Source organism: Gobio gobio (genome assembly GCF_949357685.1).
Source record: "Gobio gobio genome assembly, chromosome: 7".
Taxonomy (NCBI): domain Eukaryota; kingdom Metazoa; phylum Chordata; class Actinopteri; order Cypriniformes; family Gobionidae; genus Gobio; species Gobio gobio.
In genome coordinates this window covers 20,874,852-20,890,982 of record NC_137103.1, presented here as the reverse complement: position 1 = coordinate 20,890,982, position 16,131 = coordinate 20,874,852, and the positions used below count along the sequence as shown (strand labels likewise).

Below are 16,131 nucleotides of genomic sequence, written 5' to 3'. Positions count from 1 at the left end.
AATATTTTCCAAGTAGGCTATACACACATCACTTCTATAAATCTTTTCTTCAACTCAGGCACTTTTATGTCCCAGGGGTTAATTCTTATTAGAACAAACAGATTTGGGTAACCCTTTACAATACAGGAGCACTAAAATGCATTAACTCATAATTAACTAATGCACAGATCATCTTGTTACTGTATGACTATATACACTAAACTAACTAAATTATTCAATAATAATAGCCACATCAGCAACTAATAAAGAGTCTACTAGATGAATATATTAAGTCATATGAACTGCCATTACAAATGTACATGTCCTCGTGGATTGATACAGACTTCTTGTATTAACTATTAGTCAGTTAGACAGTCCCATCCGCGAATGATGCCTATTTCTTGGATACATTTTAACATTCCTTCATCATTGATTTCTGCTACTTTTCGAATCCTTTAAATCTTTACTCTAGTTCTAGACCCAGCTTTTTAACATAAAATACTAAAATGTATCATAAAAATCAAATAAAAAAGACAAATCAAATGAATATGTTGATGTAAGGAATGTGTCATTATTGTGTGAAAATTATTTATTTACATGTTTACACAAATTACGACTGTCCCTTAGGTGTGGCATCATTGCCATTATGACCAGCAAATATGACACTTATGTTTTATCAAAATAATAATTTCTATTTGATGAGAAAATTTATACATGAGTGAAGACATTAAAGAAAAGTCTATATATTTGTACTTTGTGCCATATACTGTCAAGCTGTAATTTAGTTCAATTATGCAAGTGTGAAAATATTATTAAACTGCACATAAAGGCCTACATAAAATGCTAGCAATGAAATAAGTCTTAGCAAGACAAAGGAGTTAGCCATTTTATTTCATAAATGTTTAAAATCCTCTGGTGCTCTTCGGTCATTTCTGACCGGAAAATTTTCCGTTTTGAAATGTTAAAAATCACAGCTTCATCGGAATGATATGAAACTGGGTGACTTTTCTTGCATTAGGTATGTAAACACACAAACAAATTGGGGTCATGATTCGAGCATGCTAATTGGTCGTAAAAAAAAAAAGTAGCATTCATTGTCTTCGGTCATAAATGACCGACCATAAGAAATGAATGGGAAATCGGCAAAAACACAAATTCACTGAATATTTGTGTGTACAATCTACAAATCAGCCACAATGCTGAAAAAAGTACACAGCAATGAAGGGGTGACACTCTAACGCCCGTTTCACACATAGGCCTACTCCGTTTGCAGTGCGTATGCGGTGCGTATTTTTTTCCGTGACGCCCGTTTCACACATACTCCGTTTGCAGTGCGTATGCGGTGCGTATTTTTTTCCGTACCCATGTTAACGGATTACAGCTTTCACACTGCGCGCGGATGCTGTCCGTCAGTCCGTTCCAGGTGCGGTGCGTCTGCAGCAGTCCGGCGATCGTTTCCGTACCGAGTCTATTTTTTGCTGTGCTGCACTGCGGAATTAAAGTGACAGCACATTGTTCGCTTTAAAATAAACATGTACTGACACGAAAATCTAGAAATTTTACCACAGATGTATGTAATTTAAAATATACTCTGTTTCAAAGTCAACACATGGCTTTTTTTTCTCGGGTAAAGCAAGGAAACGACACCTTACCTGGCATTTAGGTTAAAAAAATTGAAATAATGAAGAGCACGTATGTTCCTGGAGGTGGAAAAACAAAGGTCTTTATGACATGCTTTTAAAAGGGTTTAAAAACGAAAGAGAAGACGAGAGTCGGCTGTTTCTATTGTAAGTTTCTAATTTAAAATGTTTATAGGCTACAAGTTATTTCAATGTTTTGCCACTTGTGTGAGCTAAAGTATAGGCTAGGCTATATAAAGTTATATAGGCTATATAAATATAAAGAATTGAATAAAACGTTGTTTAAATGTACTACGTTAAAACGTGACATCTATGAAAGTGTAAACAAAGAGAATTGCAATTCTGACAAGCCATGTTCAGTAACAACTTTTGGATTTGAAATGAAAATAATAATGAATACATGCTGTGTTTATGGTATACAACCGCGGATCAGTTGCGCGCTGCAAACGCAGCATTACATCAAGAGTGTGATTGACACATCCACTCACACACACACGCACGCACGGACACTGACCCCCAATTTCCACCGGCTGCGTTACGGCTCCGTCACGGCGGCGGAGTCAATAGGTTTCCATTAAAGTCAATGAGTGTATTTCCACTGAATGCGTTACAGCTGCGTTCCGACTCCGGCGATCCGCAGCCCTCCGCATCAGATACGCAGAACTTCTATTTTTGCCGGATGCCGGAGCGCTCCGCAGCACTACAGGGCAGAGTACGCAGGACAGGAAGTCGAGTGACAAAACAGAACAGCCAGAAACAAAATAAAAGATCAGTTTAATTTTCAAAATAAAATATACCGCGCTCATATTTCCCTACACTACAACTTGAAAACGTCATAATGGGCGGAGACAGGCTTGTTTTAACCCCGTTGACACGATGGATGAAGAAATGCTGATTATTGAGGTACAGAATCAACCCATCATCTATGACCCCTCACATCCTTTTTATAAGGACAACATTAAAAAGGATGCGGCGTGGAAAACTATAGCAGAAGTGATTGGTGTGGATGGTAAGTCACTATTTTTGTCCAAGAAATAAAGATAGAAAGCAAATAGCTAGTTATGTACTCGTAATGAGGAGTTATATAGCTATACAGGTTAAATAGCGCGCGATCACACCAGAATTCGCGAGATTACATGGGGCCTCGTGACGTCAGCTGTCAGTCATGACCGCAGCCGTTCCGCAACAAATCCGGACCTGGTGGGTATTGACGGACGACAGAACACGGAGCTGTCACGCAGCGGAGCCGTTCCGCAGCCGTAACGCAGCCGGTGGAAATTGGGGGTTATACACACACACGCACCTGTGAAACCTAACCTATGAACCACATTTGGAATTTTTAAAAATCATAGCTTCATCAGAATGATATGAAACTTGGTGACTTTTCTAACATTAGGTATGTAAACACACAAAAACATTGGGGTCATGATTCGAGCGTCGTAAAAAAAATACTCCCACTTGTGCTCTTCGGTCAAAAATGACCACCATAGGAAATGCCCAGAAGGTTAAGGAGAAATGTCTTAAATCATTGCATAATACTTGTTGATGTTCATTCATTGGTTATTTCAAAAGATTTCGACTGATGAAGTATATTTATGAGCTGTTTGATTCATACAATTAAATAATAATAATAATTAAAACCAAATCCATAAAATGACACCTGACAGAATATAGAACCTTTCCTTCTGAGAGTGGATATATTTACTGAAGCATTTCAGTACAAAAATGTCACACAGAGATGTTCGCATAGCACTGGCATTCAGTATGTCGGAGCACATTGCCATGTTCTGCATTGCTTATGTGAATACCACACATAGAAACAAGGTTAAAAGTCACAGAGAAACTGTGGCGATTCTCAGATGAATGCCGCTAGCGTGATGTTTCCTGGGCTGTACACATGTGTTAAGAGGGTTGTTTGTGAAAGTTCACTGGGTGAAAAGAGGTCATAGTTGAAGAAACACCATTACATTTAAGAAATGTTTTACCTTCTTTTATTATCCTGTTGTTGATTAAATGTACATACATCATAATAAACTGAACTGCATTCTGTGATGTGAAAATGCTTCATCATTTAACAGGAAACAGATGCAGAAGATGAACTCTGGTCTCAGTGAAACAGTTCAGGAGAGTGTAAGTATATTTACCACACCACAGGTTACTATTCAGCACATACATTAGAGGATCTGTTCTGTAGTTCTGCCAGAAGTTAAAGTCTTGCATATTTTCACTAATTTTATTTTGTGTGCATGATCTGCACAGGTGAAGATGATCTCTGACTGTGACAAACACACATTAACAGCCTGTGTAAGTCAGTTCAACTTGACACCCACCTACACACCTCCATCATGTTCACCACATCATGTCTGTTCAAGGTCGCCATCTATCACTGGCCACAACTGCTGCAAAACAAAACAAACTGACACACGCACCCACACACACACACGCGCACACACACAATGGAAAAAAATACTTTGTAAAATCACTTTTGTTCCATCTATTTGAAAACTGGAACTGAAATGCCTGTTGTGTGTGTTTGACTTGTTTTACCTTTGTTTTCATCAGGTCTACAGTCTTCATACAGTTTCATGAACACAATCTTTCCTTCTCAAGACACAAGTTTATGTGGCTGCCACTCATCAGATGAGCATCTCAATACAGGAAGATGTTTGTCAAAGAGTTATAGGATGGGACCATCCCATGTACAAGTCTAAATTTGTATGAGCATGTGTTTTTGACCTTACATTTTTTTTAGACAGATGAATATGAATTTTAAACTATGATATGCTTAACTATAGATACTATCATTTTCCATTATCAAATAATCAGGATGTTGCCAGATGAAAAGAATACAGAAAAGATCTGACAGATTAAAGAGAGTGATTGAAATATGATTTGTTGCAAAGAACTATAACAAATGTGAACAGATAAATAATTCTGGACTACTACATTTTACTTATTGCTGATGTGTATGACTGTAGTTACGGACTTCAGAAGCCCTTGGGTTATTACTGCAGGAGGGCACACGGTGGCACCATAAAAACAGCTGATACAGAAATGCAGCATTACCAACAGGAAAGGTGGAGTCTTTCTGAAAACTCGAGAGGCAGCACAAAGTAATGAAGACACATTTAACATATTTCACCTTCCACATGATAAACAAAATTCTAGAATCTATTTATTTATTTATTATATTATTAGTTTTATATAGTTTGATTAAATGGTGAAGCTTGAATTTCTCCAATAGCAGGAAAAGCCCTAAGTACACAATTAACTTGCAAGATGGTGTTTGGCTGATACGCATTATTTTCAATAATTGCACAGTCCAAGTTGTCTGGCTATCACCAGACCAAGCTCAATTTAAGATTGAACATTGGTCTGGGGAGTCTGCTATGTATTTTCTACTGCACAAGAGGCGTGAAAAACGAGCATAATTCGAATGACTCTGTACGCAATTGGATAGTCCTTCAACCAATCAGACCACAAGAGGCGTGATCAATGGGCATCAATCCATCGATTCTCTATCGTGTTAAACCCGCCAATAGCGCGACAGGTGGATAAGCCAGTATGTGATTGGTTCCCTCAAAAGTGTAACAGAAGCAGGATAAATGAATGTACAGGTTTCCAGACTGAGCAGCAGGGCGAAATCAAATCGCTGGCAGATCAGGCTGGGTTTACCTATTCTACAGTCCAAGGGTTAAATATTCCGCTTATGTTGTTATTGCATAGAGATTAAACATTATCACACAAGCAAGAGTGCCATTGTTTTGAATATCAGCACGACTGTGATTTTGTTGTGGGTCGCACATTATCATATTCAGACCAATAGCACTATTGTGAATGTCATATTACTTAACCCTTAAATGCAGGACTGTTTCGCCAATCATTATTACATATTCGGGTCTTTAGCGACCCAAATCAATATCTAACACAGATTGATCTTTACCTGTCGTGATAATATAAAACTCTCCTGAAATTAGAGTAACAATTACAGAAGAATGAAATAAAGCATATTTTGTTACCTTTTGGAGCTTGGAATAGTTCAGTTTGAGCAGATGTTTCATACAATCATCACTGTCCTCGTCAGAGATCATCTCCCAGTACACTCAGCATCTGGCTCATAATCGACATCTCAGACATTCTCAAAACTATCATTTTCAGCATCTTCAAAATGAATATTTTGATCGCTGACAGCTTCTTCCATCAAGTAACAGTGACACTAATATTTGACTGCGTTCAGTACTTGCTCTGCAGAAAATCGCTGAGCAATTTCAAGTTTTACAGATTATACTTATTATTCTTTTGTTTTCTGTCTGCAGTAAGTATGAGTGAAACGTCACTTCATCATTGTGTATCAGACAAAGCTTGTTCCTTGAGGAATGAAGGTGAATTGCACTTATTCTTACTCATTATAGATTCAATTATTGTTGTGCAGAAAAAATATACATACACTCTACACACCTCGGGTCATTAGCGACCCTATACAATTTTTACAAAGATTTTATAGAAAAACAGGTATTCTTTTATAATTGTATTATTTTTTCTTGTTATATTGTTTATAATAAATTGATTGAGGAATACTAAGAAGGTTGATGTCTAACTTTAAAAAATAAATGAGGAGGAGTGAATGACGTCCCAGGTTGCTAAAGACCTGGGCCCGTATTCATGAAGAATCTTAATGCAAAGAGTAGCTCCTAGTGACAAAATTCTAAGAAAATTCTTAGAAATGTGGGCGTTTACTCTTAAAATTAACTAAAAAACAAAAAAAACAAAAAAGTAATTCAGAAAGCATCTTAACCCTTAAAAGAGGTCTTAAGGTCAAATTTGTTAGGAGCACGGACGAGGACTTTTAAGAGGCTTAAGAGTTTCTTTAGCAGCGGAGAAAATGCAGAAAGACGAAGAGGGAGAAGAAATGTGTTGCAGACAATGGATAACAGTGACTTAATAAGACGCTATAGATTAGATCGTGCAGGGATCATGTTTGTTGCATTAAATCCAAATTTCAAACCACCAATTAAATAGACATGCCAGCAATCAGTGTAATTGGAAAGAGTGGAACAGTTTATAAATCTAAGCCAATCAAATACCTTATAGGAAATTAACAGCATGGTAAATGATTTGTTGAACTTACTAAAAAATGTTATCGTAAATGGTCGCAATCAATTTATTTGATCTAAATTTAAACGAAAAAACATGCAATTCCCATAAAACCAATTAATTTTTTTAAATTAAAATAAAAAAACTAAATTTAAATTATTTAAACGAGCACAAATTAATTATGCTTAATTTAATTTTTCAGTGTACATATATATAATGTGTGTGTGTATGTGTGTGTGTGTGTGAGTGAGAGAGAACGGTAAAATAGGACAATTTGCGCTTGTAAATTCAAAGTGAAGGCTTAGACCCTATACTTAAAAGCGCTCCTTTTTCCCCCTTTTTGGACAACCAACCAATCACAGTCTTCAAAAGACTGTGTCATATGTAGCAACGGGATCAGCCCCGCCTCTTCACTAAGATAAAAGTTTTTTTTTTTCCTTGCTCAGAGTTGCTCTCAGATTGGTCCCAAATAGCTCTTAAGCTAAGACTCCTATGTAAAAGTTTTTAAGCTAAATTAGGAGTTTTCTGAGAGGACTCTTAGAATCTTTATGAATACGGGCCCTGGGGTATGTATATAAAGGGTTAGTTCACCCAAAAATGAAAATTCTGTCATTAATTACTCACCCTCATGTCGTTCGACACCCGTAAGACCTCCGTTCATATTCGGAACACAAATGAAGATATTTTTGTTGAAAGCTGATGGCTGAGAAAGGCTTCAGATAGGCCTCCATTGGCATTCAGGACATTAATACTCCCAAGACCCAGAAAAGGCACTTAAAACGTCGTTACAAAGTCCATCTCCCCACAGTGACTCTACAATCATTTTACGATGCGACGACAATAGTTTTTGTGCGCAAAAAAAAATCAAAATAACACCTTTATCCAACTTGTTATTGCCTTCCATGTGTGCCTCCACGACGCATGCGCGAGAATATGACGCAGATCCGGCGTTCGGACACATGACCCAGAAGCGATTTGTTTACGAGCAGAGGAAGACGCGCGTGTCTAAGCTGTTGAATTCTACATTGATTGTGCTTTAGGTCTCTGGGTATTTCTCAAAATGGGACTAAAGTGTGCATTTCATGGATTCCCGAACCCCGGCGCTACGTCATATTCTCGCGCCATATTCTCGCGCATACATCGTGGAGGCACACATGGAAGGCAATAACAAGTTGGATAAAGGTGTTATTTTGATTTTTTTTTTGCGCACAAAAACTATTGTCATTGCATCGTAAAATTATTGTAGAGCCACTGTGGTGAGATGGACTTTGTAACGACGTTTTAAGTGCCTTTTCTGGGTCTTGGGAATATTAATGTACTGAATGCCAATGGAGGCCTATCTGAAGCCTTTCTCAGCCATCAGCTTTCAACATAAATATCTTCATTTGTGTTCCGAATATGAACGGAGGTCTTACGGGTGTCGAACGACATGAGGGTGAGTAATTAATGACAGAATTTTCATTTTTGGGTGAACTAACCCTTTAAGCTTTAATCTAAACGTGGTACTGTATAACTGTCACAATTACGTTTTGTCATGTCTGCACCTGTTCTCGTTTATCCCTGATTAGTTTATCATCTCCAATTCAATAATAATAATTCAGAATAAAAGAGAGGATAATCAAAGAGTTGAGAGTGGAAAATGATGACGATCTCTTTCAGAGATGCAAAACGTTCCATTTGTGGTTGAAGTGGTGTTCAGTTACCATGTTAAGTCACCCTGTACATGTACATTTACCAATTCACAAGATTAACGGAATGCATAGCTGATATAACAAATTGGATGACTAGTAATTTCCTAAAACTAAATTCTGAAAAAAATGATTTTTTAATTATTGGACAAAAAACCTGCACGTAGTAACCTAGGATACTGTCTAACACTTGATGGCTGCTCTGTCAAGTCCTTGTCGTCAGTGAGGAACCTGGGTGTGCTCTTTGATACCAATCTTTCATTTGAAAGCCACGTTTCTAGCATCTGTAAAACTGCATTTTTCTATTTTAAAAATATATCTAAATTACGGCACATGCTCTCAATGCAACATGCTGAACAGTTAGTTCATGCGTTCATGACCTCAAGGCTAGATTATTGTAATGCTCTACTGGGTGGTTGCCCTGCTCACTTAATAAATAAACTGCAGCTGGTCCAAAATGCAGCAGCTCGAGTTCTTACTAGAACCAGGAAGTATGACCATATTAGCCCAGTTCTGTCAACACTGCATTGGCTCCCTATTGTATACATTTTAAAATCTTGCTTATTACTTACAGAGCACTAAATGGTTTAGTTCCCCAGTACTTGAGCGAGCTCTTAATGCATTATACTCCATCACGTCTACTGCGATCTCAAAACTCTGGCCAGTTGATAATACCTAGAACATCAAAATCAACTGCAGGCGGTCGATCCTTTTCCTATTTAGCACCTAAACTCTGGAACAGTCTTCCTAGCATTGTTCGGGAAGCAGACACACTCTGCCCGTTTAAATCTAGGCTAAAAACACATCTCTTTCCTATGGCATACACATAGAACATTATCAATTTATATTATCCAAATCAGTTAAATGATTATTAGGCTGCATTAAAACATTGGTTTACAGAGTTCAGCCTATATGCAGCCATTGAGTTCTATTGCCATCTAGTGGCTATTGATATTTTAGCTTTTTAAATATTTTTATACCATCATGTCACCAGAGGTCACCAAAGTCACCACATTTTTAGGTCTTGGCTCTCTGGACTAACCAGATTATTTTTTTTTTACTGAAGTTAAAGAAATATTAAATATAACATAAAAATAAACATATTTTACATAAAAATATGGTACTTTTAGAGGTAAATAAATTCACTAATACCCCAAAAATCACAAAAAGGCATACATTGATAGAATTTATTTTATCAAAGATGGTGATAAAACATTTATTAAAAAAAAAAATTGGGATCACACTTGAGACCTTCGTGCCCAAATTTGTCCACGAAGGCAGTATTAAGGGCTGTTATGCGAGGGGGGCTTGGGGGTTAACTAGGTCTGCCGGAACCGGGAACACTTCCCATAACACCTGATGTACTCGTTACATCATAAGAAGAATGGCATCTACGCTAATGTTAGTCTAGGTTTACTGTAGTCAGCTGGATCCATGCTAAATCCAGATCAGATGGTGGACCTGCACTAGATACGACCAACGCATGACTCTGAAGTGTCTGCAGAGACCGTGTCAACTAGAACTCTCCTCTGTGACGGCCTCACCGACACGACATCCAGTGGCTCTGATCCTCAACAAACCCGTCTCCTGCGTGATGACTCCGATCTTCAACCAGATGGAACTGGACAAATATTCTGAATACTCCAATCTAATATGACTTCTGACCTGTAATGTTTGCCTGAATCATAATCATACACTGTTTGTTCATTGGCCAGAGGAGAACTGGCACCCCAACTGAGTCTGGTTTCTCCCAAGGTTTTTTTCTCCATCGTACCACCTGAAGGAGTTTTGGTTCCTTGCCACCGTCGACTCTGTCGCCTTTGGCTTTTGGCTTGCAGTTGAGGACACTAAATATTCAACTATATTACTGATCTGCCCGCATTGACACTGTACGTGCGATACAGTAATTGAACTGAGCTGGACGATGGCATTACTGTTTTCTTCTCTGAAAGCTGCTTTTCTTGAAGCTGCATTGAAACAATCAGCATTGTAAAAAGCGCTATATAAATAAAGGTGACTTGACTTTATTTGACTTAAGCTGAAACGGCCGCTCATGTATTTCCGTTCATTTAAGAATTAATGTCATGTTTAACATTTGAACTTGTCAGATTTCTGATTCAAGTGACATATTGTCACACATGTGCTTCATGTGCTTTCTATGCTTCATTGCAGCATCTTGAATAGGGTGAATCATGCGCTTCTCTGTCATTAGCTCTCTGTGGCTACTTGCTTCCTGCTTGTCTTTTCCTGTCACTCTTCCTATCATCACTGTTTTACTTCAACAAGATGTGTTTAGTGTCATGAGTTCTAAACTCAGTACTTGGCTCTTCTGCTTATTACATTAAGTATACTCAAATAATCATATTTTTAAAAAAAAATTGTTTAAATAATACATTTGATTAATTTAAGCTTAACGTTGCTAAGTAATTAGATAAATTCATGGAAAAGCACTTGCTTTGCCATTTACCAAACTATGTTCAAAAAGTTTTGAATTCTGTTTTTAAAATGTTGTACTTTAAAATATTCTATTATAATACGTTGCATTTATTCTGCGTTCATATGCTGTATGTACACCATTTAAAGATTAATGAATTCAGTTTGATTAAAGGGTTTCGTTGCCAACTCTGAAATTCATGTCATAGTATTTCACATGGATGACAGTGTAAAATCATAAAAGTGATTCCACATTATTTAGTCATTATTATATTACTTTAGGTTTAATAAACTCATCAGCTCTCTTTGCCCACTGTCTTCACTTCTTCCTTTACTAGTTCAGTCTCTACATCACGTCTACAAGCCTTCAAGATACTGAGCGGACAGTAAGACAGTTTATACTCCTTCACAGCTCTTAAACTGAGTGTCCTGTTATGGCAAATTTCCAAACCAGGATTCTTCATCTGGATCTCTTTGTCGTCATTATTCTCCTTACTTACACAGGTACTGATTTAAGATCAAGATTTATTTCCTCTCTTCACTTGTTTTATGACGACCTTGTCTCAAGATGTACATTATACTAGCTGATATGATTATAAAGCCCAAAATAGTATTTACTATCTTACCATTTAGTGAAGATGTTGAAAATATATTGATTGTATTGTATTTGAATGTGTTTTTATAAAAGATTAAGAGCCAAATGAACAATGTTGTGTGTCTCATCAGCTTTTACATGTGCACATTGTTTCCTGATTTTACCATCCACTGTATTTACAGTAAAACTGATCTGTTTTTCTGTCTTTTCATCAGATTATTCCAAATCAAATCAAGAGCAAAGGATTCGGCAGCACATCAACAAAACAGTGTTTGTGGGGGAAACAGTTACACTTCACTGCAACAAAACCCCATTTGATGATGATTTCACATGGAAAATGAACAACTCTGTTATTTTTAGGCATGTGTCTGATATTAACATAACTAACACAAACTTCAGCTCAAACAGGACTCACATCAACCCAGCAGCTCCAAGAGAATTAAAAATACATCAAATACAAGCGTCTGATGCAGGAAACTACACCTGTTATCCAACAGCAATAAGATGGACATTAACAATAACAGGTTATTACATGATTTCAGTTGTTTAAAAATAAGAGCATTTACTATAGAATAAATAAGTATGTTTTTAACCAGTGCCAGTTGAGTGATATCATGTTTGACTCTTTTGTGTCCATCAGAAAACAGACCAGCGTCACCCAAACAGTTCTACATCATCATCATCATCTCATGTTCTGGAGTCATTATGGTCTGTCTGATAATCACCATCAGCATCTGCATTCACAGGTGAGATACAATGATTTAGTTTTTATTTTTTTCAATTGGCTTTTATGAATATCCTTTAAATATTTCCCAAGTAGGCTATAAACACATCACTATATTTCTATAATTTTTTTCTTCATGCACAGATAATCTTGAGTTATGACTATATACAACAAGCTAACTAAAACAACTAAATTATTATAATCACAAACCATTTCAACATTGTATGAAAATGACTTATTTACATTTTAACACAATCTATCTTTTATCAAAATAATAATAATTTCTTTTAGATGAAAAAATGTATATGTGATAAGTGAAAATAAAGAAAAGTCTATATATTTGTACTTTGTGCCATTTACAGTCAATCTGTAATTTAGTTAAATAATGCACGCGTGAAAATATTATTAAACTGCAAATAAAAGCCTACATAAAATGCTAGCAATGAAATAAGTCTTTGCAAGACAAAGGAGTTAATAACTGTTCTTGACAGAATTAGAGATGTCCAGAAGGTTATTTAAGGAGAAATGTCTTAAATCATTGCATAATGCTCGTTGATGTTCATGTTTAATTGGTTATTTCAAAAGATTTCTACTGATGAAGTATGTTTATGAGCCGTTTAATTCGTAAAATTAAAAACAATTATAATAATTTAAATAAGAAATAAGATTAAATGTAGAAATAAGATTAAAAGTCACAGAGAAAATGTGGTGATTCTTAGATAAATGTCACTAGCGTGATGTTTCCTGATGTGTTAAGAGGGTTGTTTGTAAAAGTCCACTGGATGAAAAGAGGTCATTGTTGAAGAAACACCATTACATAATCCCAAACATATATATGTATTAGTAGTATAATATTTTGTAGTCTAATAGGTACATCATAATAAACTGAACTGCATTCTGTGATGTGAAAATGCTTTATCATTTAACAGGAAACAGATGCAGAAGATGAACTCTGGTCTCAGTGAAACAGTTCAGGAGAGTGTAAGTATATTTACCACACCACAGGTTACTATTATTCAGCACATACAGTAGAGGATCTGTTCTGTAGTTCTGCCAGAAGTTAAAGTCTAGCATATTTTCACTAATTTTATTTTGTGTGCACAGGTGAAGATGATCTCTGACAGTGACAAACACACATTAACAGCCTGTGTAAGTCACTTCAACTTGACACCCACCTACACACCTCCATCATGTTCACCACATCATGTTTTTTCACAGTCTCCATCTATCACTGGCCACAACTGCTACAAAACATAACAAACTGACACACACACCCACACACACACACAATGGAAAAAATACTTTGTAAAATCAGTTTTGTTCCATCTATTTGAAAACTGGAACTGAAATGCCTGTTGTGTGTGTTTGACTTGTTTTATCTTTGTTTTCGTCAGGTCTACAGTCTTCATAGAGTTTCATGAACATGATCTTTCCTTCTCAAGACACAAGTTCATGTGTCTGCCACTCATTAGATGAGCATCTCAATACAGGAAGATGTTTGTCAGTAATTTTCATGAGTTAGACAATGGGACCCCCGATAATATGTACACATACAGTTTAAATGAATTTGTCTGAGCATGTGTTTTTGTCCTTAAATTTGCTTATTTGATTAAAATATCTACCAAATACATTTATTTATTATTATTTTTATAGACAGAGGCATATGAATTTTAATCTATGATATGCCTAAATAGATCCCATAATTTCCCATTTTCAAATAATCAGGGTGTTGCCAGATGAAAAGAATGCTGAAAAGATCTGACAGTGATTTTTTGCAAAGAACCATTTAATAATTTTGGACTTTTACATTTTACTTATTGCTGATGTGACTTAGTTCAGAGGCCCCTGAGTTCTGCAGGAGAACAAAAGGTGGCGCCATAAACATTGAGCTGATGCAGTAATTCAGCATTACCAACAGGAAAGATAAAGGAGAGTTTTCCTAAAAACTTGAGAGGCAGTGAAACATATCAAAAAGGAATGAAAGAGCATTTAACATTTCACCATCCACATGAGCACATGAACATACACGTGTGTTTCAGCTGTGGGTGTCATTGGGCCTGATCTTCCTGTGTTAGAAGCTCAATGATAAACATGGCCACTGCATGGGTGAACTTTCCTTACTTCTAGTAAGTAAGTAAAATAAGTATTTATATAGCACTTTTAACGCTACAATGCACAAAGTGCTTTACACAATAATAACAATAAAAACAATAATTTAAATACATAATAAAGAGCTATACACGATACATAATGAAACAAAATATAATATAAGGTATCAAACCCAAACTACACAAGGACATCATTGAATACTAAAAGCACGTCTATACAAATACGTTTTCAGACGACATTTAAAGGAGCTGTATGTAGGACTGTGGCCAAAACTGGTACTGCAATCACTTTCAAATTACTGTAGAGCGGTGTATCCCCTCTCCCCCTCCCCCTGACTCGAGGTTGTCAGATAGGCTGCAGGATCCAGCAGGAACGTAGGCTGCTACAAGGAGCTTTCAATGGCAAGTGACGAGTCGTACGTTTTTTTTTCTTTCTGTTAATTATGTTTATGCTTCGAGAGCGATGTTTTGTGAAGTAATTATGAATCGCAAAAATTTACTAATGGCGATTAGCCAAATATAATCGTAAATATGAACGCTCGTATGTGACAGTACATTCCCACATGAAAAAATACTATAGTATATTATAGTAAAATTACAGCAAAGCTAAATAACATTAGCAATGGTCATACAGGTCAACTTGCAGCAAGTTTTGTCCACTATATATGCGAAGAACGAATGAGGAATAATTTTTACCGAGGTAACGTTAGGCTACTGTCTCAAATACTTTTTCACATTGCCATAATAGGCGTGCTAATGTTGTTTTCCTCAGCGTCCCAGCATAATGACAGAAAAACCGGCTCTGATAATGCATTACTAACGTTAACAATGACGACTCACCGTTTTTATTTACCAAACAATTCCTTAACGTTACCTTTTCAATTCAATGACCCACCTCCTCCATCTGCGCTAACCTAACGTTACTTTGCACGAACATGCATAACTTTGTTCGACTGTCATAAATATTTGAAAATGTCCATTTACATTAAGTACAAGTTAGCCAAACATAGATGAACCTTACCTGTCCAGGAGAAAATTAGCAACGTTGGCATCAGTCTTCAAATTATTCTCAGTTTTCAGCCGTCTCCATCTTTCAAAGGCATCTCCTATACAAATCCTTGTTTTATTTCGGACACTGTCACGACGTTTTTCTGATTCATAACGAGGTCGTTTAGGTTTCGTAAAGTTAGACATTGTTTATCCAAAAAGTTTGTAGCTGCAGCTGTGGTAACTAGAGCAGAGCTGGCAACCCGAATGCAGAAACACTACTGACTTCGTGATTGGTAGACAGGTGGAGGGTGGCGCTTCAGGCCAAAACACAACATGTCAACATCAACATCAGTTCAGGGCTGCAACTTCACTTTTAAAATGACAATATCTTGGCCGGACAACCGTTGTCAGTGATATAAGTATTTGAAATTAACATTTCTTAATGTCTAGTGACATATCAGGGCCATTTTATGATTAATTGAAATACATTTCTTACATACAGTTCCTTTAAAAACAGACACGCAGTCAGATATTCTAATATCAATTGGCAAACTATTTCATAATTTTGGAGCTCTCGCTGCAAAAAATCTCCTTTTGTTTTATATCTAGTTCTTGGAACATCCAGCAGCTTGTTAAAAGATGACCTCAGATATCTTCCTGCTTCATAAGGTCTCAGGAGCTCAGTTAAAGGTCCCATGGCATGAAATTTTCATTTTATGAGGTTTTTCAACATTAATATGAGTTCCCCTAGCCTGAATATTGTCCCCAAGTGGATAGAAATGTTGATCGGTGTAAAACCGAGTTCTGGCTGTCTTTCTCTGCCTTTGAGAAAATGACAGGCCAGACTAGCCAATCCTGAAGTCTCCTGGTTTGACGTCCA

General features: G+C 36.6%; 1 protein-coding gene across 2 annotated transcripts; it reads left to right on the top strand.

Moving 5' to 3' along the window:
* The first annotated feature begins 10,653 nt into the window (after window positions 1-10,653).
* Window positions 10,654-13,776, top strand: LOC307129246 (uncharacterized protein). Of its 2 annotated transcripts, XM_079821481.1 has the most exons (7): window positions 10,654-10,746; window positions 11,173-11,338; window positions 11,645-11,953; window positions 12,070-12,175; window positions 13,083-13,134; window positions 13,258-13,302; window positions 13,548-13,776. In XM_079821481.1, the coding sequence occupies exons 2-7, from the start codon at window positions 11,269-11,271 to the stop codon at window positions 13,572-13,574; spliced, it is 609 nt and encodes a 202-aa protein (XP_079677607.1). In that variant the 5' UTR covers window positions 10,654-10,746; window positions 11,173-11,268; the 3' UTR covers window positions 13,575-13,776. The 2 variants fall into 2 exon arrangements, with proteins under 2 accessions (XP_079677607.1, XP_079677608.1); XM_079821482.1 differs by having other exon boundaries at window positions 10,654-11,338.
* Window positions 13,777-16,131: the final 2,355 nt, after the last annotated feature.

Coding starts and splice junctions, on each gene's coding strand:
- LOC307129246 (XM_079821481.1), top strand. CDS start 11,269: ATGGCAAATTTCCAAACCAGGATTCTTCATCTGGATCTCTTTGTCGTC. Junction 11,339..11,644: donor TATTCTCCTTACTTACACAG/GTACTGATTTAA, acceptor TCTTTTCATCAG/ATTATTCCAAATCAAATCAA. Junction 11,954..12,069: donor ATGGACATTAACAATAACAG/GTTATTACATGA, acceptor TGTGTCCATCAG/AAAACAGACCAGCGTCACCC.